We start from the raw sequence: 25,751 nt of genomic DNA on the forward strand, positions 1-25,751 counted from the left end.
GATACTCACCTCATACAGTTCCAATGGGTAATTACAGGCCTGGAGGAGAGGAAAAGCCACAGTCAGGACCCCTTGAGAGGTAGGTAATTGCCCTAGAGCAAAGGCCCACAAGGGCCCCTAACACCCCAAAGGACGGGGAACTACAATTCCCATGAGACCCTGTGGCCTAGACCCCTAAGAATAGTTGAGGAAGGGGCCCTGGAGTCTTCTGGGAATTGTAGTCCCAGTACCAGTGGTAGCCCAGGGATAGAGGGCAAAGCCAGCTTTGAACTTGGGGAGGCTGGGCTGGGCTCCCCTGGGGGAAGCCAGTCAGTCGGTCAGGGTACCTCAAACTTCTGGAGGAGGCTGCAGTTGTCAGCATCGGCCACCGGTACATTGTAATACTCGCCCTCCTCCTGGTTCAGTAACTTGTACCTGACATACAGACGGAGACCAGGGCCGGGCAGGGATGGGGGAAGCAGGGCACCCGTGGGAGAGGCAAAGACATCCAAAGGGAGGTACGTGACACAGAAAGACGGACACGGAGATGGAGAGAGAGAAAGAGTGAGATACGGAGAGAGGGGAGAGGCAGGGGAGGAGAGAAGAGGAAGAGGAAGAAGAAGAGGAAGAGGAGAGAGGGGAGGAGCTATGCTGGAAAGTAAAGGCGGGAGGGTGGGGGGAAGATGGTGGCCTAAAAGAGAGACCACATACGGAGCGAGAAGGTGACACCCGGGTCCACCGCCAGCCCAGCCCTGCTCCTCACCATCCGTCCACCGGGGCCTTGAGCAGCTCTGAGACGCCAAAGGACATTGCACCCATGAAATCATTTCGGGATGTCCTGTCCCAGTCCCACACCTCCACACTGAGCCGGCGCTCCACATCCCCTGGCTTCAGGTTGCTGTGAGAAGAGTGGGAGCAGAGTGAGGAGCCGGAGTCACGGCTCCCCGCTTCATTGCCCCACCTCTGACCCTCAGAGAGTCTCGCCCACTGTGGCAAACGGGGCGGTCACAGGTTATAAACAGCTGCCGCAAGCTCTCTCCCTTCCTCCCAGTTTCTTGATCCCTTCCAGTCAGTTCCCCGGTCCTTTTCTCTCTTTACCCTGAGTTTCTGAGCTCCTCCTCTGAGTCTCTGTCCTCATGCCCTGGCTTCCCTTTCTGTCCTTGTCACTTTCACACCACCCTCCCCTCCTCGCCTCCTCTCTTTCCTTCCTCCCCTCCTCTATCCCTTCTTCCTCTCTCCCTCACCTACTCCCTCCCTCCCTCCTTTCCTTTCTTTCTTCCGTTTGTTTGAAACAAAGTCTCTCCACATAGTCCCGGCTAACTTTGAACTTGCCTCAGCCCCCAAGTGGCTGCCATTGCAGGCATGCACCACGACTATGCCCAGTCTCTTGTTGGTTTTGTCGACCAAACTAATTGCTTCAGTCTGTCTGTCTGTCTGTCTATCCCTCTGCCCTTCTCTTCCTGCGCCACCCCACTTCTTTTCCTTTTTCTTCCTCTGGACTCTTCTCTAGACCTCCCTTACCCCCCCACCCCCCCACCCCCCCTACCCCCCCACCCCCCACCCCTCCCACCTCCCACCCCACCCCCGCTGTTCTCACTTATTCTGACCGCCTATCTGAGCACCCACGTGTCCATCAGCCTCTCTGGTTCCCTGATTGCTTCCTTAACAATTTAAAGGTTTTGTGTGTGTATGAGTATTTTGCCTGCACGTGCCTAAGCACGACATGTGTGCCTGATGCCTGTACAGGCCAGAAGAGGACATCAGGTCCCTTGGAACTGGAATTACAGGAGGCTGTGCCTTGCAGGTGCTGAGACCCCAGGTCCTCAGTACTCATGCTTCACACCTGAGCCCTCTCTCTAGCCCCTCGGTCTGCTTCTTGAGAGTCCTGTCTTTCTCACTCTGTTTCTCCTTTGATCACCTCACTCTGACATGTAGGGCACTGAGGGGGAGTAAACACCCAGAGCCCGGTCTCTCACCTCCTGAACGCCCGTCCCTCTTTCCCGATCATTCCATTTCTGTCTCCCACCTTCTCCTGTCTCTTATTAGAGGTTTCCTCTACCCTAACATCTACCCCACACACAAGCACTCCAGGGTTGTATGGGCTACTAGGACCCTCAGATCCTGCCCTGCCAGTCATCACCGCCCCAGAGCTCACAACACGAAGGTCTCGTTCCACACGGGATTCAGTGTGGCTTTCACAGTCCTCGTCTTCTGTTTTGTCAGGTTCCGAGGGTCTGGGATGAGCTTCAGTTTCACATAGGGATCAGACAGACCATTGGGGTCCATAGGAATGAGGTTTCGGGCCTCGCCAACTGAAGGTAGAAAGCAAGGAAGGATGACTTGAGTTAGAGATCCAGGAAATAGCTCCCGGCCCTCCCACAGCCAGTAATCAGGAATTCAGGATCACAGCCAGCAAGATGGTTCAAATGGTAAAGGTGCCTGCCACCAATCCTGATGATTGACGCAAGAAAAAATGACTTCTGCTGGTTGTCTTCTGACCTTCATACACTCACTGTAGCACACACACACACACACACACACACACACACACACGAGCGTGCACACAGGTACACAAGTACCCAACAGATTAAGAAATGTTGAAAAGTAATAAAGAGGCTGGAGAGATGGCTCAGTCATTAGGGGTACTTGTTGTTTTGCAAAATGCCTGAGTTTGATTCCCAGAACCTACATGGTGGTTCACAACCATCTATAGCTCCAGTTCCAGGGTATCTGATATCTTCTTTTGGCCTCTATGGGTATGAGGTACACACATGGTGCTCATATGTATATTCAGGCAAAACAGTGACATACAGAAAATAAATATATCTAAAAATAATTTTTTAAAAAATAATTCAAGGTCAGTCTCCTGTCTCTGTGAATTATTTTTCTACCACCTATATGCAGGACGTAAGGCCTGTTGCTTAGAGCATGTGCCCAGAAATCAGTGTAATTCTTCCACTAGGACTCAGGAGTCTGGAGTAGGACTCTGCTGGGTAAGTCAGATTTTGCCTTTTATCCCATCTTCTCAATGGCCACTAATTAGAAATCTGAGATGGGAATGGGGGGTATAGCTCAAGGATAGAGTGTTTGATAAGCATAATGAATTCCTCAGTTCAATACACAGTGCTAGCACAAACTCACACACACACACACACACACACACACACACACACACAAATCATAACCTGGCATGGTGTTGCATGTCTGTAAACCCAACATTTGGGAAGTAGAATCCTGCAGGCCACAAATTATAGACCAGCCTTTGCTACATATCTAGTTTGAGGGCAGCCTAGGCTACATGAGATCACAGCTGGAAGACTAAGGCAGGTGTTCTGCTAGAAAGGGGGTGGATAGAAGGAGCCCAGTGGGGATGGGGTCAGGGATGTGGACGGTGGTTGGGGCGGGGAGGGGGGGGGAGTGGCATCGTGGTTCCCAGCATAGAACACCCTGCGTGAGTTCAGCTAGCCTCAGCTCCAGGTTGGGGGCGTGGCGAGTGAAGAGGCGTGGCCTCACCAGTGATATGGATCTCATCTGACGTGGGAGCTCGGATTTCCAGTTGCAGACGTCCACGGCGCTCTGTGTGGTCCACGCCGCACAGGGAGGGAACGCTGCGCACACAGCGTCGGTGCACGTTCATCTCGCAACCTGGAGCGACAAAAGTTGAGATTGCATTTCAGGCCCAGACGCTCACCAACCCCACCTTAAATCCCCCCTGCAAGCCAGACATTGCGCGGTGGTTGAAGAAGGAGCGCCCTCTAGAGCCCGATCTGGGCTGGGGCAGCAGACATCCTGCCTGGCACACTCACAGGAACATTTCATGCCCTGGTGCACCAGCCCGTAGAGGAGAGAGCCACAGTGGTCGCAGAAGGTGGGGCTGCTGTAGCTGTGCAGGCGGAACTTGTGCTTGTTGCGAGGGTCCTGGGGGCAGAGAAGAGTCATTTAGGGAAATAGGGTTGGGGGAGGGTCCTAAAATCTTAAGAGAGGTGATTTTAAAAAATGACTTAGTATTATTTTTGCATATGCATGCCTGCATGTGAAAGCAAGTGAAGGTAGAGGCCAGAAGAGGGCGTCAGATCCCCTGGAGCTGAAGTTACAGGAAGTGTGTTGGGAACGGAACTCAGATCCTCTGGCAGAGCAGCAAGTGTTCTAAACTGCTTTGCCATCTCGCCATCTCTCCAGCCTTGGAATTTTTTGTTTTTATTTTTAGGCTATGAGACAGGGTTTCATTTAGTTCAGGCGGGCCTTAAACAATATGTAGTAGAGGATGACCTTGAGCTCCTGATTCTCCAGCATCCAACCGAGATTGTAAGCCTGGGCCACCATGGTTGGCATACAACTACCAACAGAGAAGTGTCCCCAGCCAGAGAGAAACCCTTTTACGTTTTCTTCCTTTGGCCTTGCTCTCTGTCAGCTCTCTGCTCTATCTCACTCCCTTCAGTCTACACAAATTCACTGAGATCCTGCTGTGTGCCAAGCCCAGCACTGAATAAATACAATTAGAAATCTGTCACATGGAGGGACTGGAGATGTAGCTCTATAAAATGCCTGTCTGGCATTCGTGGAATCCTCTGGTCCCCAACACCTCATAAACTGGGTGTGGTGGTGCATGGCAGAGAATCAGGAATTGAAGAGCATCATCCCTTGGCTGCAGGGCAACTTCAAGACACTCTCTCAAAAAACAGAACACCCTTGTCAAAAAGTGAAACAACAAAAACCAAAAACCCGCCGGGCGGTGGTGGCGCACGCCTTTAATCCCAGCACTAGGGAGGCAGAGGAAGGCGGATCTCTGTGAGTTCGAGGCCAGCCTAGGATACAGAGCGAGATCTAGGACAGGCACCAAAACTGCACAGAGAAAACCTGTCTCGAAATATACAAAAAGAAAGAAAACAAAACAAAACAAGGAGGTGGAACAGTAAACACAGTAAATAATAAATAAAAAAGATGGTAAGACAAATGGCCATAGATGTTTCGGAGGGAAATGAAGCAGGGGTGGACACCATCAGAGGCCTGATGGTGCAAGCCTGTCATCCCAGCTATTCTCGAAGCTGAGACAGGTGGATCAGAAACCCAAGGCTAACCTGAGCTACACAGAGAATTCAAAGCCAGCTTGGGTAACTTAGTGATACCTCGTCTAAAAATTTTAAAGGGGCTAAGGGTGTTGCCTGGTGATAGAGCACTTGTCTGGTATACATGAGGCTTTGGGTTTGGTCCCTGTATTTCAAAAAGAAGGGATGGTTGGAAAGAAAGAGGAGGCAAGGGAGGAGGGAGAAGAGGTGGAGGAGGAGGGAGAGGAGGAGGAGGATGGGAACAAGGAGAGTGGAGAGGAGAAGGAGGGAGAAGACAAGAAGAGAGGGGAGGAAAAAGGAGGAGAATGAGGAGGGAGGGGTGGAGGAGAGAGGGGTGGAGGAGGGAGGGGTGAAGGAGGGAGGGGTGGAGGAGGGGTGGAGGTGAGAATGAGGAGGAGGGAGAGAAAGGAAAGAAAGAAGAGAAGGAGAAAAGAGGAAGAGGAGGAGAGAACAGAGGAGCAGGAAGGAGAAAAGGAAAGGAAAGTGAGAGGAGAGAGAAGAGTGGAGGAAGAAAACATGGAGGAAGACAAGGAAGAGGAAAACTCGAAGCTGGAGGCTCCAAAAGGGATGTTCGGGGAGGTCTGGTTCACAAAGGGACATTTGGTCAGAGCACGCAGATGAGAGCTCCCAGGAGCCTTCCCGTGTCCATACCTCCCCCAATTTGCCGAGGACCTGTGAGCCACCCTTAGCCCCAGGTCCTCCACTCATTGCCTTTGCTGGCCCCCACGTGAGATGAAGAATCGGTTACAGCAGGCACCAGAGGGCCTGACTAGATTAATGGGAGGCTCACAGCAGAACTTATTATGTGGGACAAGCCCATTGCTGCTAGTCTGACCGCAGTTATCGCGGGGCTGTGGTTATTGGGAGGGGTTTTATTGCTGGCCCTGAAGAACCCCGAGTTCAAATAACAGCCGGTCACTTCCCAGATGTGTGATTTTTTTTTTTTTTTTTGGAGCAGATTCATTTCCCAGTTTTGAGCCCCAGCAACCTCCTCTGTCAAACAGAAATAAATATTCTTTCTATGTCTTAAAGCGACATTAAATGCCCAGGGTCTGATTATGCAGGAATTTAGGACATCAGCCAGTACCTTCCCCACCCACACACCACCCTACAGGGTAATGCCTGATTCTTGGAAAATTATTTCGATTTTCTCTCCTTCCTTCCTCCCTTCCTCCTCCCTTCCTTCCTTCCCTTCTCCCTTCCTTCCTCTCCTCCTTCCTCCCTCCCTTCCTTTCTCTATCCCTCGCCCTCATTTTTCTTTTCTTTCTTTTTACAGGCTGGCTTGGAACTTATTGTGTAGGTCAGGATGGTCTTGAAGTCCTGATCCTCCCGTCTCTACCACTGAGATTCCAAGTATCTCATGGTCACCATGATAAACATCACCATGGTCAGTGCTAGGGATAGAATCCAGGGCTTCTAGGCAGGTGCTCTGCACCCCCCCACCCCCCGAGCTACAGCCGCAGCCTCAGATTTAGCTTTCTCTGAGCAATCATTGAAAGAATTAGCCTGACGGGAGGAAAATTAAGATAATCTCAGGCTTTCGTTTGTTTTAGTGAGATTTCTATCTTCACTTTTTTAGATTTATGATTGTGTGTGAATGAGTGTCTTGCCTGTATGTATGTATGATGTGCCTGGTGTCCACAGAGATCAGCAGAGGGCATTTGATTCCCTGGAACTGGACGGTTGTGAGCCACCATGTGGGTGCTTGGAACTGAGCCTGTGTTCTTTACAAGAGCAACAAGCACTCTTAACCATGGAGTCACCTCACCAAACTGTCCCTAGTTTTCTGTTTTGAACTCATTCGAGCGTGTGTGTGTGTGTGTGTGTGTGTGTGTGTGTGTGTGTGTGTGTGTGTCTGTGTGTGTGTGTGTCTGTGTGTGTGTGTGTGTGTGTGTGTGTGTGTGTAGGCACACATGTGGAAGTCAGGGACAACTTGCAGTCATCCATTCTCTTCCTCCACCATATGAGTCCCAGGGATGAAATTCAGGTTGCTAGCCTTGGCAGCAAATGCCTTTTCCAGCTGAGCCATCTCGATGATCCAATTTTTTACTTACTATGTTCCAGATACTATCCCAAGTGTTTGACTCAACTGAAGCTGGGAAATGACCCCATAAGTAGGCACAATTCTCACCTCACTTTCTAGCCTAGGAACTCAAGATGTACCGTAAGTAATTAAGCCATCTGTTTTGACACACACCTGTCATCTCAGCATTTGGGAGGCTGAGTCCTCAGTAGAATGGGGGAGTTTGAAGGCACCCTGGACTACATAGAGAGACCCTATCTAAAAACAAACGAAATAAAACAAAACAACAATAACAACAACAACAAAAAAAAAACAGAAAAACACGGGGCATGGTGGGGCATACTTTTAATCTCAGCACTCAGGCAGCAGAGGCAGATGGATCTCTATGTGGCCAGCCTGGTCTACATAGCAAGTTCCTGGCAATCTAGAGCTATACAGTAAGATGTTGTTTCAAACAATACAATAAAAACAAGACCTCTGAAAGAAACCAAAAAGACTTTTGATCTCTCCCAAAGGAACAGAAAAGACTTTAAAATTTTTAAGAAAGAAAGAAGAGCTGCAGGAGGTAATTCTTCATTCGAAGAGGGACTGACATTCAGATCATGTGTTCTAGTTCACGAGTCTCTGCTCAGACGGGAACAGAAGAAGAAGAAGCAACTAATCTAATCTTATGAGCAATTATACGGATTCAAGCCTACACTGGGCGTAAAACAGTTGATGAGTATGTATGTAATCAGGACCTCATAAAACACAGCTAGCGTTGGAGGCAAGCAGGTGCACAGGCAGGCAACAACAGACCCTGGCGCTGGTACACAGTGGTGCTCAATACATGTTCTATGTAGCCACATTCTCTAAGCAAATTCCTGTTTTCCTCAGCTGACAAGGAGGCAGGTGCCTCGTGAGCCTCTGTGGATCTTTCCTCCTGCTTTTTCTTTGAGATAGTGTCTCTCTATTTAGCCCAGTCTGGCCTTGAACTCGTGACCCTCCTTCATCAGCCTCCCAATAGCTAGCTTCCCTCTCTATGAATCATATGACCATCTCTTGCCTTGTATCAAACTCTGGGAAGAAACACTCTGCTGAACTGCTAACATAAGATTGGAAACTTCTGGATTTATGCTACCCCGTTCAGCAATGTAGCTGTTCAAATTTAAATCAATCTGAGCAAAACCGTCCTTTAGGTTTCTTCTTCTCAGCGCATCCCTGTTTTGTGCCAGCTGTAGGCTGCTGGTGGCAGCCACGGAAAGAAAACATCTCTGTTACCGTAGGCAGTTCCACTGGTCACTGTGAGATCACAGCCCCTTTCGACAGGGAAAGAATCAGAGATATGATGAAAAGGTGAAGGAGCGGAAGGGAACAAGTGCCCAGAGTTGACTGTGCTCATCAGCCCCTGCTGTGCAGAGGGTCAGGGCAAGGTGGATATGGATCTGAGTGCATTCATGTGTGCGACTGCATGGTGTCTGTGTACTGTGGGGTCTCTCTGAGTCTCCCTAAACATCTAAACATCTTTTATCTCTACCACTTCCTATTTCACACACACACACACACACACACACACACACACACCCTTAAGACAGTTAGATCCAGGCTTGCCTGGAACTTGCTATGTAGACAAAGTTGGCCTTCAATTCCAGATCGTTCTGCCTCCACCTCTTAAGTGCTAGGATACCTGGCTTGTGCCATGACGCCCGGCTTCGAATTTCTCTTTTCCTGCATCTCTGACCATCTTCTGAGATTCTCTCTACCTATTTTACTATTTCGGTACTGGCATGGATTCGGCCGAAGGCAACTTCATCCTTCCAATGATGGCTTTTGGTCCCTTCAACCCCTGCTTCCTTTCTGTCCCCTCACCTGTGTCCCTAGCCTCTTCCAGGCCCCTTCTCAGTCCCCCTTTTCAGGCCAAGGGCAAGGAATCTGGGCCAGACTAGCTCTCCCTATCTCTCCAGCCCCCCTCCCCTCCCAGCCTTAAAAATAGCAAGAGAAATTGGGACGGACGCCGAGGGGGTGAGGGCGGGGACATGGCCTGAGGAGGAGGAACCAGGTGTCTGGGCACTCACGTCCGTCTGGGGGCCCTTCCCAGCGCCTGGACACTCGAAGGTCACAAATTCGTGGCATCGGCGGTGAACCACGAAGCTGCAGACTAAAGATGAGAATGCAAGAGACACCGAGGCAGGAGAGACCCCCCAATAGACACAAATTCAGAGCAATACATCCAGCCCACAGAAAACCACAAAAAGAAGAGTTCCTACGGAGAGAGTCCAATGGAGAGAAAAACAGAGGAGAGACCCAGACCAAGAGTCACATGGAGAGGGACACAGAGACAGAGAGAGCAGGACCCAGAACCCCAAGAGATAGACTTGAAGGAAAACAAAAAGAGACAGAGAAACACAGTGACACAACCCCCTAATGCGCACACGTGCGAATACAGAGAGAGAGAGAGAGAGAGAGAGAGAGAGAGAGAGAGAGAGAGAGAGAGGAAAGCAAGGAGAGAGGAAGACAGGTTTTTGAAGAGAAACAACAGAAATATCCTGAGACACAGCAGAGAGCAGCAACTTGAACAGAAGTGAGTCTGGGGGCGCTGCTTCGGCCCGCCCCCCACCTTGAGTCACTCTGTTCTCAGCCAAGTGGCAGCTGGTGTTTTAGGACTCGCCCCCCTCGCCCGGCCCCCACCCGCCCATTAGTGACCCCACCCGGCCTGCCCCTGGCTTTAGGATGGATGGTGTTGTCATAGCAACGGCAGTCTGGGAGGGGGGCTCTGACTTTGCATCTCCGAGCCCCTTCCCCCCTTCGGCTCCCCTTTTCCAAATCTCCCTGTTCCCATGGAAACAGATTCTCCAAATATCTGTCCCCACCTGGAGCCGGCCGAGGGAGGGGCCCCCAGCACCACCTCCGCGGTGGCCCTGCCATCAGAGTTTCCTCCCCACCACAGGCTGTGTCTCTGCCACACCCCCCGCCCAGGGCTCCCCCGCGCCTCTCTGGGGACCACAGAACACGTGTGCAAGCCGCCTCAGCTGTGAGGCCCCAGCCTCCACCCTCGGGGGTCCCAGGAGTCCAGGTCCCAGCTCTTACCTTGACATTGCAGGCCCTGCTTTCCAATGCCCCTGGAAGAATCAAGGATCTAAGGTCAGTGCAGAGAGGGGTACAGGGCCCTCCCACCTTTGCAAGACAGGTTTTTGGCTTCCCACCTTCACCCAGGTGTGTGAGTGAGTCTCAGGCTCCTTCTACTGGAACCCAGAAATTCTAGTCCCAGCTCCTTTCCCCTTGGACCCTGGAATCCAGCTCTCAGCCCCTCCTCCCTCAGACCCAAGAACCCAGGCTTCGCCCCCCCCCATCCTTAAGCCCAGGAGTGGGGGCTGCAGCCCCTCTCTGCTCAATCGCTTGGGGGCCAGTGTGACATGACGGGCCCCCAAGTCCCCTCTTTCTCCAGCCCTCTCCCCCAGCGCGCTTCCCTCACCAGATGAAGTCGGTACAGTGACTGCAGAAGGTTGGCTGCTTGAAGAAACGAGCGGTGAACTTGTGGCTCTTCACCTCGTGGACCACCTTCTGCCTCAGCGCCCCCTTTCTGCAAAACAGGGGTCGGGGTCCCCCCTCTGAGTCGCCTCCACCGGGGCCCAGACCCGCCATGGCCCCAGGAACGCAGCAGGGACCACGATCTGGCCCTTTTTCTGAGGAAACAGGTGGACGGGAAAGGGGGACTCCGTAGACTCAGAGATGGGAAGGGTAGGGGCGAGGCACCTAACGGTGCGCAGCGCAGGGCAGAAAGCGGCACCCCGGCACCGGCTGCACCGAGGCGGGAGCAGGCGGGTGAGGTCAGAGCAGAAGGCAGGGGCACCGAGGAGCCGCAGGCACGGGCGGCGGCGGGAGCTCCGGCTCCCGGCACCTGCTGAAATGTAGAAGCTGGGGGTGGGGGGGGGTGGGGGAGAGGCGTTGCCATGACGACCAAGGGGGCGGGGTTTCAGCTTAAAGGCGCCCCCTCCCCCCCCAGAGCCCAGGACAGATGCCCCTCCCTCCTCTCCACGTGCACACACCCATTCCGCAGGCGGTATGCAGGGAGGGGACGTCCTCTGAGTCTTGTCCATCCCCCTTCCCCCCAAAGACATTCCAGCCTGTCATCCTGGCCCCGAAAGCCCCATCTTCTTCCCCACTCAGTTGCATGGCTCTTGAATCTGGGCTAGATCTGTGTGTCTCTGGCCATATTACATTAATCAAGAAACTTTGTGTTGAGTGCTAAGGACTTCCGGATGAACGGAGAGGCTCGTGTCTCGCTCTCCGTGGCGCTGTGGGCTCTTTTATCGCTCTCTGAGCCTCTGGCTTTACTGACATGCCTCCCTCTGGGTGTGTCTCTCCTCTCTCTCCCACTTCTTGTCTCTCCTTTCCTCTGTGTTCTCTCTCTGGTCCCCCCTCTCTGCCTCTCTCCTTTTCTTGCTCACGTCTCTCCTCATGCCCCACATGGTGAAATGTTTTCGCATCCATCTCCCTGCCTTTCCCGGTCTTTTCTCCACTAATCTGGGTTCCTTGTTTCACCTCTGCCAGTTAAGTCCAGCGTTTCCCGATGTCCGTCACTCTCTGCTTCTGTATTTCTCCCCTGCAGTCGCTAGGGGATGCTCTCCCTGAAGAGTTGCCTGTCCCTCCTTTCCTGTGCCTCTTTCCTTCTGTCCCTTTCTCTCTGACCCACTCAGGGTTTTTCTTTTTGGCCCCATGACCCTCTTTGTCCTTGGGCATCCCTCCCCCACTCCTTGTGACTCTGTCTCTAGTGGTCTCCTCGCCCTCCCCATTTCCCTGTAACTGTCTCTGGGAGACTCTCCCTCCTCGGTGACTCCCGGTGACTCTGTCTCCCGGGGAATCTCGACCCTCCTCAGTGTCTCCCTGTGACCGCCCCGTCTCAGGGAGACTCCCTCCAGTGTCTCCCCGTCTCTGTCTCAGAGACTTCTCCTCTCTATGTCTCTCCCTACAGCTCCGTCTCTGGAGGTTTGTCCCCAGTCTGTGTCTCCCCGTAACTCTCCATCTCTGAGGGCCTGCCCCCTCAATGTCTCCCTATGACAATATCTAGCTGTGTCATTTTTGACTCTGGATCTCTCTGTGACTCTGTCTCTGGGGTCTCACGTGTCTCCCTGTGACTCTCTATCTGGGTGGGGGCTTCTGACTCTGTGTCTCCCTGGGATTCCCTATACACCTCCCAAGTTTACTCCCCTGCGTTCCTCCCCCAGGTCACGCCCCACGGTGCGCCCTTTCCGAAGTTCTGGCACTCCAATGGGTCCGATCTGGCAGGAAGCCGTTCATAGGCCAAGGGGAACCCTGGCCCGCCAGAGGCTGTCGAGCTCAGTGCACTCTGGGACTTATAGTTGAGGCCCTCGTACAGGCTACTCTTGGGAAGCAACAGAGAACTACTTCTCCCGGCGTGCCCTGCGTTGGCGAGGGTGTCTATAGTACCACGCCTTCTTTGCGGTTTTTGCCTATCTTGCGGTTGCATCCAGATTCCAGAAGGTGCAAGGGAGGTGGAGGAGTTCGAGTCAACTCACAAGCACCCTTCGCTGAACGCAGAGTTCCCTGCCCACCCGGCAAGCCACCTCTAAATGTCTGTGGTTCTCCGCGGCGACGGGTGGAAGGCACTAGGAGTCCAGCTTCGTCCTCTGCTGCTTTTCCGAATCAATACAGCAGATCATTGGATGCTACAGCTGTGTTTAGTTTTGTTTCTTCTTCTTCTTCTTTTTTTTTTTTTTTTTTTTTTTTTTTTTTTTTTTTTTTTTGGAGGCGGGAGGAGGGAAAGCTAGTCAGAATTTCTCTGTGTAGCCCTGGCTGTCCTGGAAGGCACTCTGTAGACCAGGCTGGCCTCGATCTCAGAGATCCGCCTGCTTCCCGAGTGCTAGGATTAAAGGCGTGCGTGTGTTTTGTATTTTAAAATAGGGGCTTGCACACCTTTAATCTCAGACAGAGGCAGAAAGAGCTCTGTGAATGTGATGTCAGCCTGATCTACATAGCACGTTCCAGACCAGCCAGAGCTACACAATGAGACTCTTGTCTGGTAAATACATACATACATGGGTCTCGTGTATTTCTGGCTGGCTTCAAACTTGCTAGGTAGTCGAGGATGACCTTGAACATCTGAGCTTCCTGCCTTCACCTCCCCGCCCCCCCCAAAAAAAGCTGGGTGGGCGGGCATGCTTCACCACAGCCTGGGGGCTCAGGTGCTGAGGATTAAACCGAGGGCCTTGTACCAACTGATCGGCACCCACAACCCTCTAGCTGTTCTTTCTGGTGTCTTCCAGAAGGTATTCTTGAACCAGGTAGGGGAAGGAGTGGGTGTAATGCCCTTCTGAGAAGAGGGATTCATGCAGGTAGGTCTTGGTAAACACTGAAAAACATAAGACATTTCTTACCCCATGAGTATGTGTCCTAACTGGCCCTTCTCCCATGTACTTCCTGTTAAGTCTCAAACCTGGGACAAAAGGCTGATTGACCTGCCTATTTAACATATCAAAGCAGACCTAGCTGCCAGGTTCCTCCTGCATTCCTCAGTCCCTACCTGTTACAAAGTCTGGCTGGCACACTCCATCCCTTCCCTAAACTCTTCATCCCTTCCCTAAACTACTCCAGCTCAGGGGTTAGGCTGCCCTTCTCCCAGCTGCCCTTCCCTATATAATCCAGCTATTTTGGCTGCATGGTCCTTCTGTTTACCTTTTACCCTCCTGGCCTCTTGGTCTCCTGGTTCTCCCCTCCCCCCTCCCTGCTCTTCTCACATGGCCCAGCTCAGGGTCATATTCTCTCTGGACTCTCCTAGATATCTCTGGCTATGCTCTCTCTTCTGTCTACAATAAACCTTCACCTCCACCATACCTAAGAGCAGTCATGTCCTTCCTGTTTTATTTTTTATTTTTCATTCATTTCCAAATTTTGCAATGTTTTCCAAGTTACAGGAGCAAAAAAAAGGATTTCATATGATCCTGGAGTGTTTTTTAATGACTTATTTAATTTTTTTTTTTTTTTTTAAAGATTTATTTATTTATTTATTATGTATACAGTGTTCTGTCTGCATGTATGCCTGCAGGCCAGAAGAGGGCACCAGATCTCATTACGGATGGTTGTGAGCCACCATGTGGGTGCTGGGAATTGAACTCAGGACCTCTGGAAGAGCAGTCAGTGCTCTTAACCGCTGAGCCATCTCTCCAGCCCGACTTATTTAATTTTATGTGCATTGGTGTTTTGCCTGTGTGAGGGTGTCAAATGCCTGGAACTGGAGTTATAAGCAGTTGTGAGCTGCCATGTGGGTGCTGGGCATTGAACCCGGGTCCTCTGGAAGAGAAGCCAGTACTCTTAACCGCTAAGCGGTCTCTCCAGCCAGATCCTGGAATTTCTATGTGTGTGTTTTATGTATATGATATTCAGGTGAATTTCAGCAGGGAGGGGCAGGATCAGATCTGGATGGAGTGGGTCCCAACCGGGGGCAAGGGTAAGTTGTACAGAGGATAGTCAAGGAGAAGGCAGCTATGAGTGATACTTAGGAGACAGACCAGTGCTGCATGAACTGTCAGGAGACTGTGCTGGGAAACACAGGGAAATGAGTGCATTTTGGAGAAAACTGTTGCACTCAAATTGGGATATATATATATTTGGTTTTCTGAGATAGGGTTTCCCTGTGTAGCTGTGGCTGTCCTGGAACCCGCTCTGTAGACCAGGCTGGCCTTGAACTCACTGCCTGCCTCTGCTTCCCAAGTGCTGGGATTAGAGGCAAGGGCAACCCATACCCAGCTTGGACGCTGTATTTTTTTAACTTACTTTTGTGTGTCTGTGTCTGGTTGTGGAGGCCCGAGGGTGTCAGCAGTTTCAACCTCTGAGCGAGCTATCTCTCATGAAACTGGAGTTGTGATCTGCTAGTGTGGGTGCTATGAACTGAACTCCAGCACTTTGAACTGCACCCCCTCTGTCGCCAGGACGTTGTATTTCTGAATTGCCAAGGTGAGCTTTTCCTCCCGAATCTCTGTGTGTGTTGCTAGGGATAGGACTGCTAGGGCCTCGTACATGCTAGCAAGCACTCTTCCTCTCTTCCTCTGCACGACTTGCTAAGCCACGGTGTCTTATATTTCTCAAGTACTCATGGGACTCTCTGGGGGAGAAATCATGTTCATGTCTTTCCTAGCCAACCTTCCTGGTTTCTTCCCTCTTTTTAAAGATTATAAAATGAGCCGGGTGGTGGTGGCACATGCCTTTAATCCCAGCACTCGGGAGGCAGAGCCAGGAGGATCTCTGTGAGTTAGAGGCCAGCCTGGTCTACAGAGCGAGATCCAGGACAGGCATCAAAGCTACACAGAGAAAACCTGTCTTGAAAAAACAAACAAACAAACAAAAAACCATTATGTCTGTATGTCTGTGAATGTAGGTATAGAGGCCAGAAAAGGGTATCATATCACCTTCCTTCACTCTGAGGCAGGAAGCCAGCAATCCCCAGTGATCCTCCTGTCTCTGTCCCCCAACCTGAGAGGATGCTCAGCCTGTTCCATGGGTACTGGGATGCAAACCCTGATGCTGAAGCATGTGCTTTTTAACCAACCTCTGAGCTCTCTCTCTCTCTCTCTCTCTCTCTCTCTCTCTCTCTCTCTCTCTCGGTTTTAAAGAATAATTTAGAAACCTAACTGGCTACGGTATAGAGCTCAGTTTGGTAAAGTGCTAGCCCAGCATGTGCCAAGCTCTGGGTTCCGTCCTCAGCGCTGCCTAAACAACGGGGTGTGGTAGCTCATACCTGTAATCCCAGCACTGGAGGTGGAGACAGGGCTTGAATTTACTCTTGGCTACATAGTGAGTTTGAAGCCAGCCTAGGCTACATGAGACTGTCTTAAAAGAAGGCGGGGGGGGGGGGGGGGATCCAGACGCTGCCACTGTTTTCTGATGAGGCCAAGGTTCTTAGTCTCAACCCCCTTCTGCCATAAAACTGAATAATCTGGGTCCCAACGCTCTCTTGGAGCCCTCCCCACCCACCTACCCACACTCCCCCCTCCCCACCCATGATAAATAAAGCACGAGTCTTCCTGTTATCTTTATATTGAGATTTTAAAAAAAGAACATTATGGATGGGGGGTGGGAAGGGATGATTGACAGGAGGAGCTAGAGGAACCTAAAGCTCCAGAAAATTAAAAAAAAATAAAATATATATTTATACATTTATATATATCTATATATACCAAGTAATGCATGTGAGTCCCAGCGAAGCAGGAAGCAGCAACAAGAAGCAACTAACGTTAAGACACACAGACCCGGTGCGTGTGCAGCACACACAAGCCGTCCCAACCCTGACAACGCGCCCCCTCCCACCCAAGGAAAGATGGTTAAGAAACGTCCCTCTTGAATGACCTTCACAGCTGGATGTGGTAGCACACCTGTGATCTCAGCACCTAAGAGGTGGAGACAGGAAAGACCAAGGGTTTGAGGGCATCCTCAGCTACACAGTTAAGTTCGAGACCAGCTTGGGTTACATGAGTCCCCGTCCCAAAAGCTTAAAAAAAAAATAGCTTCTTAGTCGTTTTGGTTTTTGCCTTCATGTTCAGGAAAAAAAAAAAAATAAGAGGCCAATAATGTCTTTAAGGCCGGCAGAGGCCATTTTTTTTCCCATCTGTGCTAAAGCAGGCCATGTTATTTTTAACACTGAGATGGAGGTCCACCATTACTGTCCCTCAGAAATACTTCTTTAAGACCATGTGGGTATTTTTGGTGGGTTTTTGTTTTGTTTGTTTGTTTGGACAGCACAGAAAATAATTCAGAAAAGGCATCCATCCTTTGCTTCATCTAGGATATCCTCTAGGCAGTGGGTCTTCAGTAAGCCTGGTAAAAAATTCTAGAGTCAATTTTAGGCAAAGCTGAGTGACAAGGTAGAGGCAGAGACTCTCTGCTTAAAGGCTCCTGGCTACCGGGAATTATTGACCTCCAGGTTTTGTTTTTTTTTTTTGAACTTAAAGGAGAGGTGCGCTATAGGCCTGGTCCCCAACCCCTTTAACACACACACGCACATACTAAGGCACAGCTAAGGCAGGCAGGCAGGCAGGCATGCTTTGGCAATGAGGGCCCGAAAGAGGCCCGTGGGGTGAAGAACTGCAAAGGAGTGTGGGATGTGTGGGGTCAGCACCTTTGAGGGGTGAGGGAGAGAAAGCAAGAACTCTGAGGGCTCCCAGGGAAACCAGGGGGATGGGAATATGAACGAAGTAAAGCAGAGGGCTGTGGAGACAGCTCAGGGCAGCAAAACAGGAGATAGATAGGCAAACCGGAAGAGGAAAGGGAAGAAAGCGAAAGAAGGAAAGAGAACAATGAGTCAGGAGGAATATGTAAGGAGGAAGAGGAAATGGGAGGGAGGTGAGGAGGAGGAAACAGGACGGTACCAAAAACCTAAAGGACGGGGAGGGGAGCCCCTTGCTAACCTTAGACCTTGACAAACACCAGACGGGCGGAGTACACCAGATCAGACACATAGGTCAGCAGGTTGACACCTGTCAGGATGGCCACCGCCAGTCGGCGGTCCCAGTAACACACGGAGTGGGGGTGTGTATACGCGCAGCTTGAATCTGATGCCCGCCGGGGGTAGCCATTGTACCTCTGATCAAACTGGTAGAGGGGCCAGAGGACAATGGCGGTGGCATACAAGAGGACAGACAGTAAGGCCAGGCCTGACAGGAAGGTGGGGAAGGGGATGGGCAACATGTTGGTACAGTCCCCCAGGTTGAGCAGGATGGTCACGGCAGCCAGTATGAAGCAGATGGCGTAGACTGCCACACACCACTCCAGGGCCGGCTTTTGCTGGTACAGGGATGGTTCGCTGATGAAGGCAAAGATGATACAGGCTACGAAGGTCTCGAAAACCTTGAGCAGCCCCGGCACGGTAGCCATGTAGCCAGTGATCTCACCCGGCCGTGCACGAGTCCAGGCCACTTCGGTGGCGTAGGCCAAACAGGCGACACAGGAGAAGGTGGTGGCCGCGATGGCGTGGTCCCGGGTCCGTCCGTGAGCCATGAACTGCACATAGGTGGTGGGGGTAGATGATGGAAGACGACAGGCAGAAGAGAGCCGCGTAGCAGGCGTAGGTGATAGGGAAGTTTCGCCATGACAGGGGGAAGCGGGCCTGGAGTCCGCCCAATTCCACAATCAGGATGATGAGCGTCACAGCAAAGCAGAAACACCAGGTGAACATGGCCCAGTTACCCATGGGCCCCGTCCAAGCAGCCACACTGGCCACTAGCGAGAAAGCCACGCAAGTGGATATTAGCTGCAGGAGGCGGAGGAGGCCCAGGGGCTGGGTCAGTGCCCGAGGGGACCCCACAATGGTGGAGGAGGAGGACGTTGTTGTAGTCGTGATGGTTGTGCGGGTCACTGATACCGGCATGGCTGAGAAAAAAAAAACCCAAACCTTTGGATAAGGCCTCATACTGAGGAATCCACACACCCAGCCCCTCATCTGTCATGGAACAAATTATCTTGATCTCTAAAAAGGATATGTCTCAAAATAGGGAACTTGTAACTCAGTGGGCAGTGGTGGCAAACACCTTTAATCCCAGCACTCAGGAGGCAGAGGAAGGTAGATCTCTTGAGTTCGAGGCCAGCCTGGTCTACAGATTGAGTTCCAGGACAGCAAAGGCTACACAGAGAAACCCTGAGAACTGAAAAAAATTGAAGAAAGAAAAAAAAAAAGGAACCTGTTTATAAACTATAAGAACGAATTGGTCATCTAGGTCCTAGGCTCATCCCAGATCTGCCCATGAGAGAACTCAGAATCCAGAGACCCAAAGCAGCACTTCTTGCTCTTCCTCCCCAGGGACTCAGCAACCTCTTGACTGCTGGAGTATGGTGGGCCAGTAGATGCCTCAGTGGACATAGGAACTTGTAGCCATGCTGAACAACCTGAGTTGGATCCCTGGGGCCCACCTGGTGGAAGGAGAGAACCACCTCTTCCAAGTCGCCTCTGACCTCCCCCACATGAGTACATACAGACCCACCCCAAACACACACATAGGGCTGTGGTTTTGGGGATGTGGTTCAGCTGATAGCATGCTTGCCTACTGGTTCTGATCCCGGCACTGCATAGACCAAACGCACACCTGTGATCCTAGTATTTGAGAAGCTGAGGTAGGATTACCGTGAGATGGAAGCCAGCCTGGGTTACAATAGTGAATTCTAGGCCAGCTTGGGCTACAGAATGAGATTCTGCCCAAAAAAAAAAAAAAAAAAAAAAAACCCAGCAACAAAAAGATTATGGTCTAAGATCCTGTGAGTTATGTCACTTCCTCCTCTGTGTGACCTAGGGCTTTGTACCCCAAGCTCTATGAACAAAGTTCCCCCTTTCACTCTGCAGCAACTCAGTCATTTCTAGCTTCTCCACAGCCAAGACTCCAACTTCCTCAAACCTTAGGCCCAACGAGTAGATTTTTTTTTTCTTTTTTGGTTTTTCCAATGTAACACAGGGTTTCTCTGTATAACAGCCCTGGCTGTCCTGGCCTTGAACTCACAGAGATCTGCCTGCCTCTGCCTCCCATGCTGGGATTAATGGCATGTGCCACCATGCCCCGCAAAAATAATTCTTTTATGGTAGACATTAGCAGCCGCTATACATCCAATATTCCACCTTCCATTCCAGCTCCCACGTCTAACCAGAGCACTGGACCTCCATCCTTCTACTTACTCCTCTCCCAGAGATCTCTGATCTGGAACGTCAAATTTTCTTTCTCCCCTTCTTTCAAGTTTCACGAATCCTCCCCCTAATCCTACTTCAGACATGGGGGGAAAAAAAACCAAAGGCAGCTCAGTTTCCTCTTTCCTATCATGGAGCCTATCAATTCCTATAGGGACTTGGCCAACAGGTTCCTCAGGTTCAGGAAAATTCAACTCCCTCCGCTCTCACTGTTCAGTGACCCAGCCCCATCCACTGAAATTTCTAGCTTTCAAGGCCAGTCATGCAGGGCTGGACCTCCGGACATGCCTCTCAGCCTTCTAATGTCCCCCGTGACCCAGACATAGGATGGGGGTAGAAGGACTAACTTTTTTTTTTCCACTGACAAACCTTGTCTTAGACACAGAACTTGAATCAGATGCCAGCTACCTCCTCAGGATGCTAACTGTCTGACCTCTCAGCTGATGCCCCCCAAAATATGGGGAGGCAGTTCCCAGACCCAGGAAAATAAAACTTCCTTATTGCTATTTTCAGTTCTGCCATTCTTTCCTCTGAATTGAGCATCAGCTGCTGGAGGGAATGGAAAGGCTCAAATGACTCAAAAGCCATAGAGACCTGGGCCAATTAGACAGTTCATGTGGCAAAGAAACTTGCAACAGAGCTTGACAAACCCAAGTTCAATCCCCAAGACCCACATGGTGCACAGAACTGAATTCTGAAAATTGTCCTCTGACCTCCATACACTTGCCACGGGGTGCACACACATACACACACACACACAGAGACAGAGAGAGAGAGAGAGAGGAGAGAGATAATTACATGTTAGAAAGGAGAAAGATCATAGGAACTTTCAAGGCTCAGGAAACATACTCGGAAAGTACAAGGTTTTAATATGAGGCCCCTTCCCAAAGCTGAAGCCCCACCACAAGAATATATGAACATTGAGCAGTTAAGAGGATGGGGTGGGGGTGAGGGGTATGTGTGTGTGGGGGGGGGTGGATAGTTTATTTAGCCGGGGGTGAGGGTGGGGTGTGGGGGAGATATGGATATTTCATTTAGCTCAGTAGTGTTGGTGCACGCCTTTAATCCCAGCACTCAGGAGGCAGAGGCAAGTGGATCTACAGAGAGAGTTCCAGATGGGCAGAGCTACACAGAGAAACCTTGTCTCAAAAAACCAAGTTGGGGGGGGGGGGGTGTCGGAAGGCTCTTCTGCCCAGCTAACTACAAGTTGGGCAGTATGCTCCATGGATGTATCCTTCATGAGTCATTACCCCAGCTGGGGTGGGCTTTTCAGTGATGTCCAGTCCCTTGCAAGTATCCCAATCAACTCATTGGCTCAACAAGCTGTAAGCTGTACTCGGGTTAATAGTTTATTTGGTCTGTCATCCTTTTTTTTTTTTTTTTTTGTTTTTGAGACAGGGTTTCTCTATGTAGCCCTAGATGTACTGGAACTCACTCCATAGACCAGGCTGGCCTCGAACTCACAGAGATCTGCCTGCCTCTGCCTCCCAAGTGCTGGGATTAAAGGTGTGCGCCACCACCACGCCGTAGTGTGTCATTTTGTGCCCTGAGATGAGCATAAGTTATTCATAACTTTCCCCCAGGATAAGTCATGCTAAGGTCAGGCCCATGGAAAGACAAAAGGGCAGGCTTTAACCTCTGGAAGCTCACACTGTCCCAGAACAGCTCCCAAAGTACACAGGAGCCAGCTCCTGGATAAAACTTCTTAGGCACATGGATAACTGATTCTATCCTCTGGAATCCTTTCAGGTTCCCTCTGTATCAGGATCCAGGAATCTAGGCACCATTCCCTCCTCCCTCATACCCAGAGATCCAGGCCCTAGCCCTTTCCTTCTGTAGATTCAGTTCAGTATTCCTGGCCAACCTCCCTTAGGCAGACCCAGGAATCACCAGTCCTATCATAGGCCCCCAAAGTTCAGGTTCCAGGCACTCCACTCTTAGACTCAGGGATCCAGGCTCCAGGCCCTCTTCCATCAGACTCAGAATAGGACCCTCCTCTCTTAGACTCTCGGTCCAGAACCTCAGCCCTCTTCCCAGAAACTTAGGGCTTCCCCTCCCCCAGCCCTTCACCTTCAAGAACTGTAATTACAGTCCAGACCGCAGCCGCTCCACCCTCAAGAACTAGCACACTCACCTGCTGTCTTAACTGACGACCGGAAGGAGAAAGATCCCGCTGCAAAGACGAAGAAGGTTGCGTACCTGGAAAAGGTGGATCAGAAGCCCTGAGGAGGAGAAAGGCAGTCAGGGCGGAACTCCAGACAGTCCTCCCTCGCAGCACGCTGACCCCGAGCCCTAGACTCTACAGTTGGGACCTGTCTCCCTGTGGGGACGCATACTTGGCGGCGAGCCGGAGAGCGAGGTCTCAGAGGTTACCCCGAGGAAGCACCGCCCTCTCCTTCCTCCCCTAGGACTTGCCCGTGGGCGGAGTGGAAGCAAATGTGGACAAAGGGCCGGCCTTCAGGCCCGCTAGGGGCGTGAGTGATGTTAACCTAGCCCCAGCCTGGCAGTCGGCCGAGGGAGATCCCTGGGCGGTGGTTGCAGGGGCGGGAGGCCCAGCCTGGCCCCGCGTCTCCGCTCCTTATAAGGGCTTTAAGTCGCCTCCGCCAGGGCAATGTGGCGGGGACCAGGAGGTGGTGCCAAGACCCTCGAGGCCCACTCAGAGGCTGCCCGCCCCTCTCCAGGACACCCTGGCTGGAAACTGGGTGTGGGTGGGGCGGGGGCGGGGTGAATCCTGGATTCTAAGAGAAGGCGGGAGGGTCCGATTTGTGGTTCCTTGAAAAGTGTGAGTTGGGAGCCAGGCAGAACGACTCCCACAAGTTGTTCTCTGACTTCCACACGTGCCCTGTAGTCCGTGCGCCCCCCACCCTCTGCAAAGTAAATATATTTTAAAAGTCTATTTTGAGACAAGCTCTTACTATGTAACCCTCGCTGGCCTAGAGCTTGCTATGTAAACCGTGAAGACATTGAGCTCACAGAGATCCGCATGCCTCTGTTTCCCAAGTGCTGGGGTTTGTTTGTTTGTTTGTTTGTTTGTTTTGTTTTGTTTAGTTCTGAGTCCCGAACGGAACGCGGATGAGTCTGGCCTGGTAGCGCGGGGCTGTATTCCCAGAACCCCAGGAGAAGCAGGATTGGAAATTAAAGGCTTTCCTGTAGCCATAGTCTTCAAGACAAGCCAAAACTACAAAAAGACAAAAAGGGGGGGCGGGGGGTGGTGAGGAAGGTGGAGTATTTGACTAGGTTCAACCTCCGATACCCAATACCAGGTGGGGATGCGGTTAGGGGAATGAAACTCTCTGACTACAAGACAGAAACTGCTTTAAAACTCTTCAAATCGCCTTGCTAAGCTCGAGGACACATCGCTTCCCTTGCTTCCGGCTATAAAAGTCTGCCAAACTAGAATTAGGTACACACCGTTAATGTAGGCTCTCCAGTCAGTGCTAGGGCCTCCAGTGCACCTGGTAGGGGTCACAGGAAGGCAGAAATCCGGTTCAGATCCCACTGCGTTTGGTTAATGGGAAGCCAGGACTAGTCTCACATCCGGCACTATAAAAAGTGGGCTATTGATCGCCTTTAATCTCAACACTCAGGAGGCAGAGGCAGGAGGATCTCTGCGAGTACAAGGCCAGCAAGGTCTACACAGCAAGTTCCAGGACAACCAAAGGACCCTGCTTTAAAAAAAAAAAAAGAAAGAAAGAAAGAAAGAAAGAAAGAAAGAAAGTGGGCTACTGTCCAGCCATAAACACTAGGAGGAGGAGGAGGAGGAGGAGGAGGAGGAGGAGGAGGAGGAGGAGGGAAGAGCATAAATCTTCGGTCTGGAGGAAAGTTGGTTAGGAAAGGAGGAAGAAAAGAAAGGGAGAGCCTAAGAGAGATGACATCCTTGGCTGTCCAGAGGGTCTCCAGCACCGTTTCAAGTCAGAGCTAAGGAATGCTCAGCCTAAACCTAGGCAGGACGAGGATACGCCCCTTGAGCTTCCTCCTAGATCTAGTTCCACTCTCTGGGCCACACCCAGCACCCCTGCTGCCGTCTCCCTAGCTACACTCCTGAAGTCATCCATCACTCCCAGACTCAGACTCGGCCACGCCCCACACCAGCGGTGGACACAGCCCTAATCCCACATGGCTCCCCAGCTCCCCCCACACTCCAAGTGCCCGTATAAGGCCTCTGGAAGGAGGGTCACACCAAGGACTTCTCCCCTCCTGAGCACCTCTGGGCACCAGATGAAAGCCTCGCATCCAAGAGCCCCATCTCCCCTCATATTCAGGGATCTGTACTCCATCTCTCCAGGTCCTCAAACCCAAGAGGCCAGATCCCAACCGCACCCGCCTCCTTCAGTCCAAGTTCAGAGCCCAATCCCTCCTCCTTTAGAACAAATTCAGACGCCTGCCCTCCTCCAGACTAAGCCCCAAACTCCAGCCCTCGTCCCCCAAGACCCATCTAAGTCCAGATCCCAAGCCTGTTCGGTCTGATCTACGGTTCCAGATCCCATCCCACCTCTCTCAGCCTCAGGGGTCCAAGCCCCACCGTCCTACCTCAGACCCAGGTGCCCACTCTCCATGTAAGACCTGTATGAGCTCAGAGAGTTCTGGCCCAAACGGAGTGTTTCTAGGGGCCCAGACATCTGAATCCCTGCCCACTTCTCTTTCTAGACCCAAGGATCTTGGGCCACTACTCCTTCCCTTCGGGGTCCCTGCAGCCTCACCTCTACAGCCAGTGGCGTCTGCAGCAGAAACAAGAAAGACAGCTGCAGACCAGAAGAAGGGTCTTAGGGCTGGGTGGAGTTGGCCGGCTGGGGAGCGCGCGGGGGCGGGGCCGAGGGCGGGGTTTGGGGCTGGCTTGGGCGGTGAAAAGGAATCTTCCCTGCGTTCGGGCTATCCCTGGTCGGCCCCCAAGGCGGGGCTAGTGTCACACCACGCCTCTCTAAAGACTGGAGTGTCGTGGCTCCCTGGCCCAACCAGGGAGGGGGTGCAGGGCTGAGGTCACCGTTGCTGTGGAGACAAAACAGGAAGACACAGCAGCTGGCGGCGCGGGGGCTCCCAGGGGCTATCCTCCCTGACATAGCTCTAGAAAGAAATCTCCAGGGTAGGCCTGAGAATGCCGTTGCCTTAGAAACCTACATGTTTACGGTTTGTTTTAGATGGAGTCCCCTTCCCCCGCAAGCTCGGGTCCCCACGCCTAGTCTTACCCCTCATTCAATTCTCCTTCTCTCTGCTTCTGTCCTTGTCTATCTGACCCCCAAACGCTGGACAGGATTTAAAAAAAAATCTTACACACCCAAGTGGCAGCGTATTTCGGACCAGACCTCTCAATTTAACGGAGTCTGTGAGCTAGGGTCTTGTCTACCTGAAAAAGAAAGGAATTTAGGATGCCAGGCCTTGAGCTTTTAGGAGTTCTGAGCAAGCAACCTTGACTAGTGAGGCCCCACCCCCAAGGAATAAAGACCAGATTTCTGTGGGGTTTTTTTTTGGGGGGGGGGTCTTCCTAGAGGGGAGTGGGACGTATCTCAATTACTCTGTAATTGCAGCATGTGCAGACTGCTGGGCCACGTCTCAGAAAATCACAGCCAATGGGGGCGAAAGGATGATGGATCGTAGCTAAATTCCTGGAAATTTAGGGGTCCCAGATTTCTGAGCCATGAGACGTTTTTCAGAACAGATGTGGCTGGTCTTTTGCCGAGCCTTCTGGGTCTAGAAGGGCGAGCTATTTTTGGCTTGCATTCCTGCCTTCAGGACAAAGGGAGGGACTCAATCTTTTACGAGCACGGGCTTGGGGCCTGGAGCTCTGGATTCCGGGTCCTACCATATGGTAGGGATACGGTGGACCCCGTGGTGCCGCGAAGAGGGGGGCAAAAGCAGGGGAGGGGTTCAGGGTTGGGCTTTTTTTCCCCCCCCAATTGGTTGGATTTGAGGATCTGAAAGGACTGGACTGAGCCAAATGGGAAAGGGAGCTGAAGGTAGCGCTGCGGGAGGGAGCTGAAGGTCACGACGCCAGCCCCCTGGGCAGGGCGGGGACCCGGGATACCTGGCT

At 51.7% G+C, this 25,751-nt stretch overlaps 2 protein-coding genes across 2 annotated transcripts in view; both read right to left on the reverse strand.

The window, feature by feature from the left end:
* Nucleotides 1-10,960, reverse strand: part of Prkcg (protein kinase C gamma) — a 28,257-nt gene extending 17,297 nt beyond the window's left edge. The window contains exons 1-9 of the mRNA XM_059244049.1: nucleotides 10,520-10,960; nucleotides 10,135-10,166; nucleotides 9,123-9,205; nucleotides 3,786-3,897; nucleotides 3,493-3,624; nucleotides 2,135-2,291; nucleotides 743-877; nucleotides 327-414; nucleotides 10-39 (exon numbers count right to left, since the gene is read on the reverse strand). Coding sequence (XP_059100032.1) covers nucleotides 10-39; nucleotides 327-414; nucleotides 743-877; nucleotides 2,135-2,291; nucleotides 3,493-3,624; nucleotides 3,786-3,897; nucleotides 9,123-9,205; nucleotides 10,135-10,166; nucleotides 10,520-10,689 — 939 coding nt within the window. The 5' untranslated portion in view covers nucleotides 10,690-10,960. The remainder of the gene's footprint in view (nucleotides 1-9; nucleotides 40-326; nucleotides 415-742; nucleotides 878-2,134; nucleotides 2,292-3,492; nucleotides 3,625-3,785; nucleotides 3,898-9,122; nucleotides 9,206-10,134; nucleotides 10,167-10,519) is intronic.
* Nucleotides 10,961-17,441: 6,481 nt separating this feature from the next.
* On the reverse strand, nucleotides 17,442-24,537 carry Myadm (myeloid associated differentiation marker). Its single transcript, XM_059244059.1, is given in 4 exon segments — nucleotides 17,442-18,075; nucleotides 18,077-18,426; nucleotides 21,861-21,948; nucleotides 24,427-24,537. Coding segments are annotated over 2 exon segments (957 nt in total). The 5' UTR covers nucleotides 18,425-18,426; nucleotides 21,861-21,948; nucleotides 24,427-24,537; the 3' UTR covers nucleotides 17,442-17,466.
* Between the last annotated feature and the right edge of the window lie 1,214 nt (nucleotides 24,538-25,751).

The sequence above is a fragment of the Peromyscus eremicus genome, chromosome 1 (assembly GCF_949786415.1).
Source record: "Peromyscus eremicus chromosome 1, PerEre_H2_v1, whole genome shotgun sequence".
Lineage (NCBI taxonomy): Eukaryota > Metazoa > Chordata > Mammalia > Rodentia > Cricetidae > Peromyscus > Peromyscus eremicus.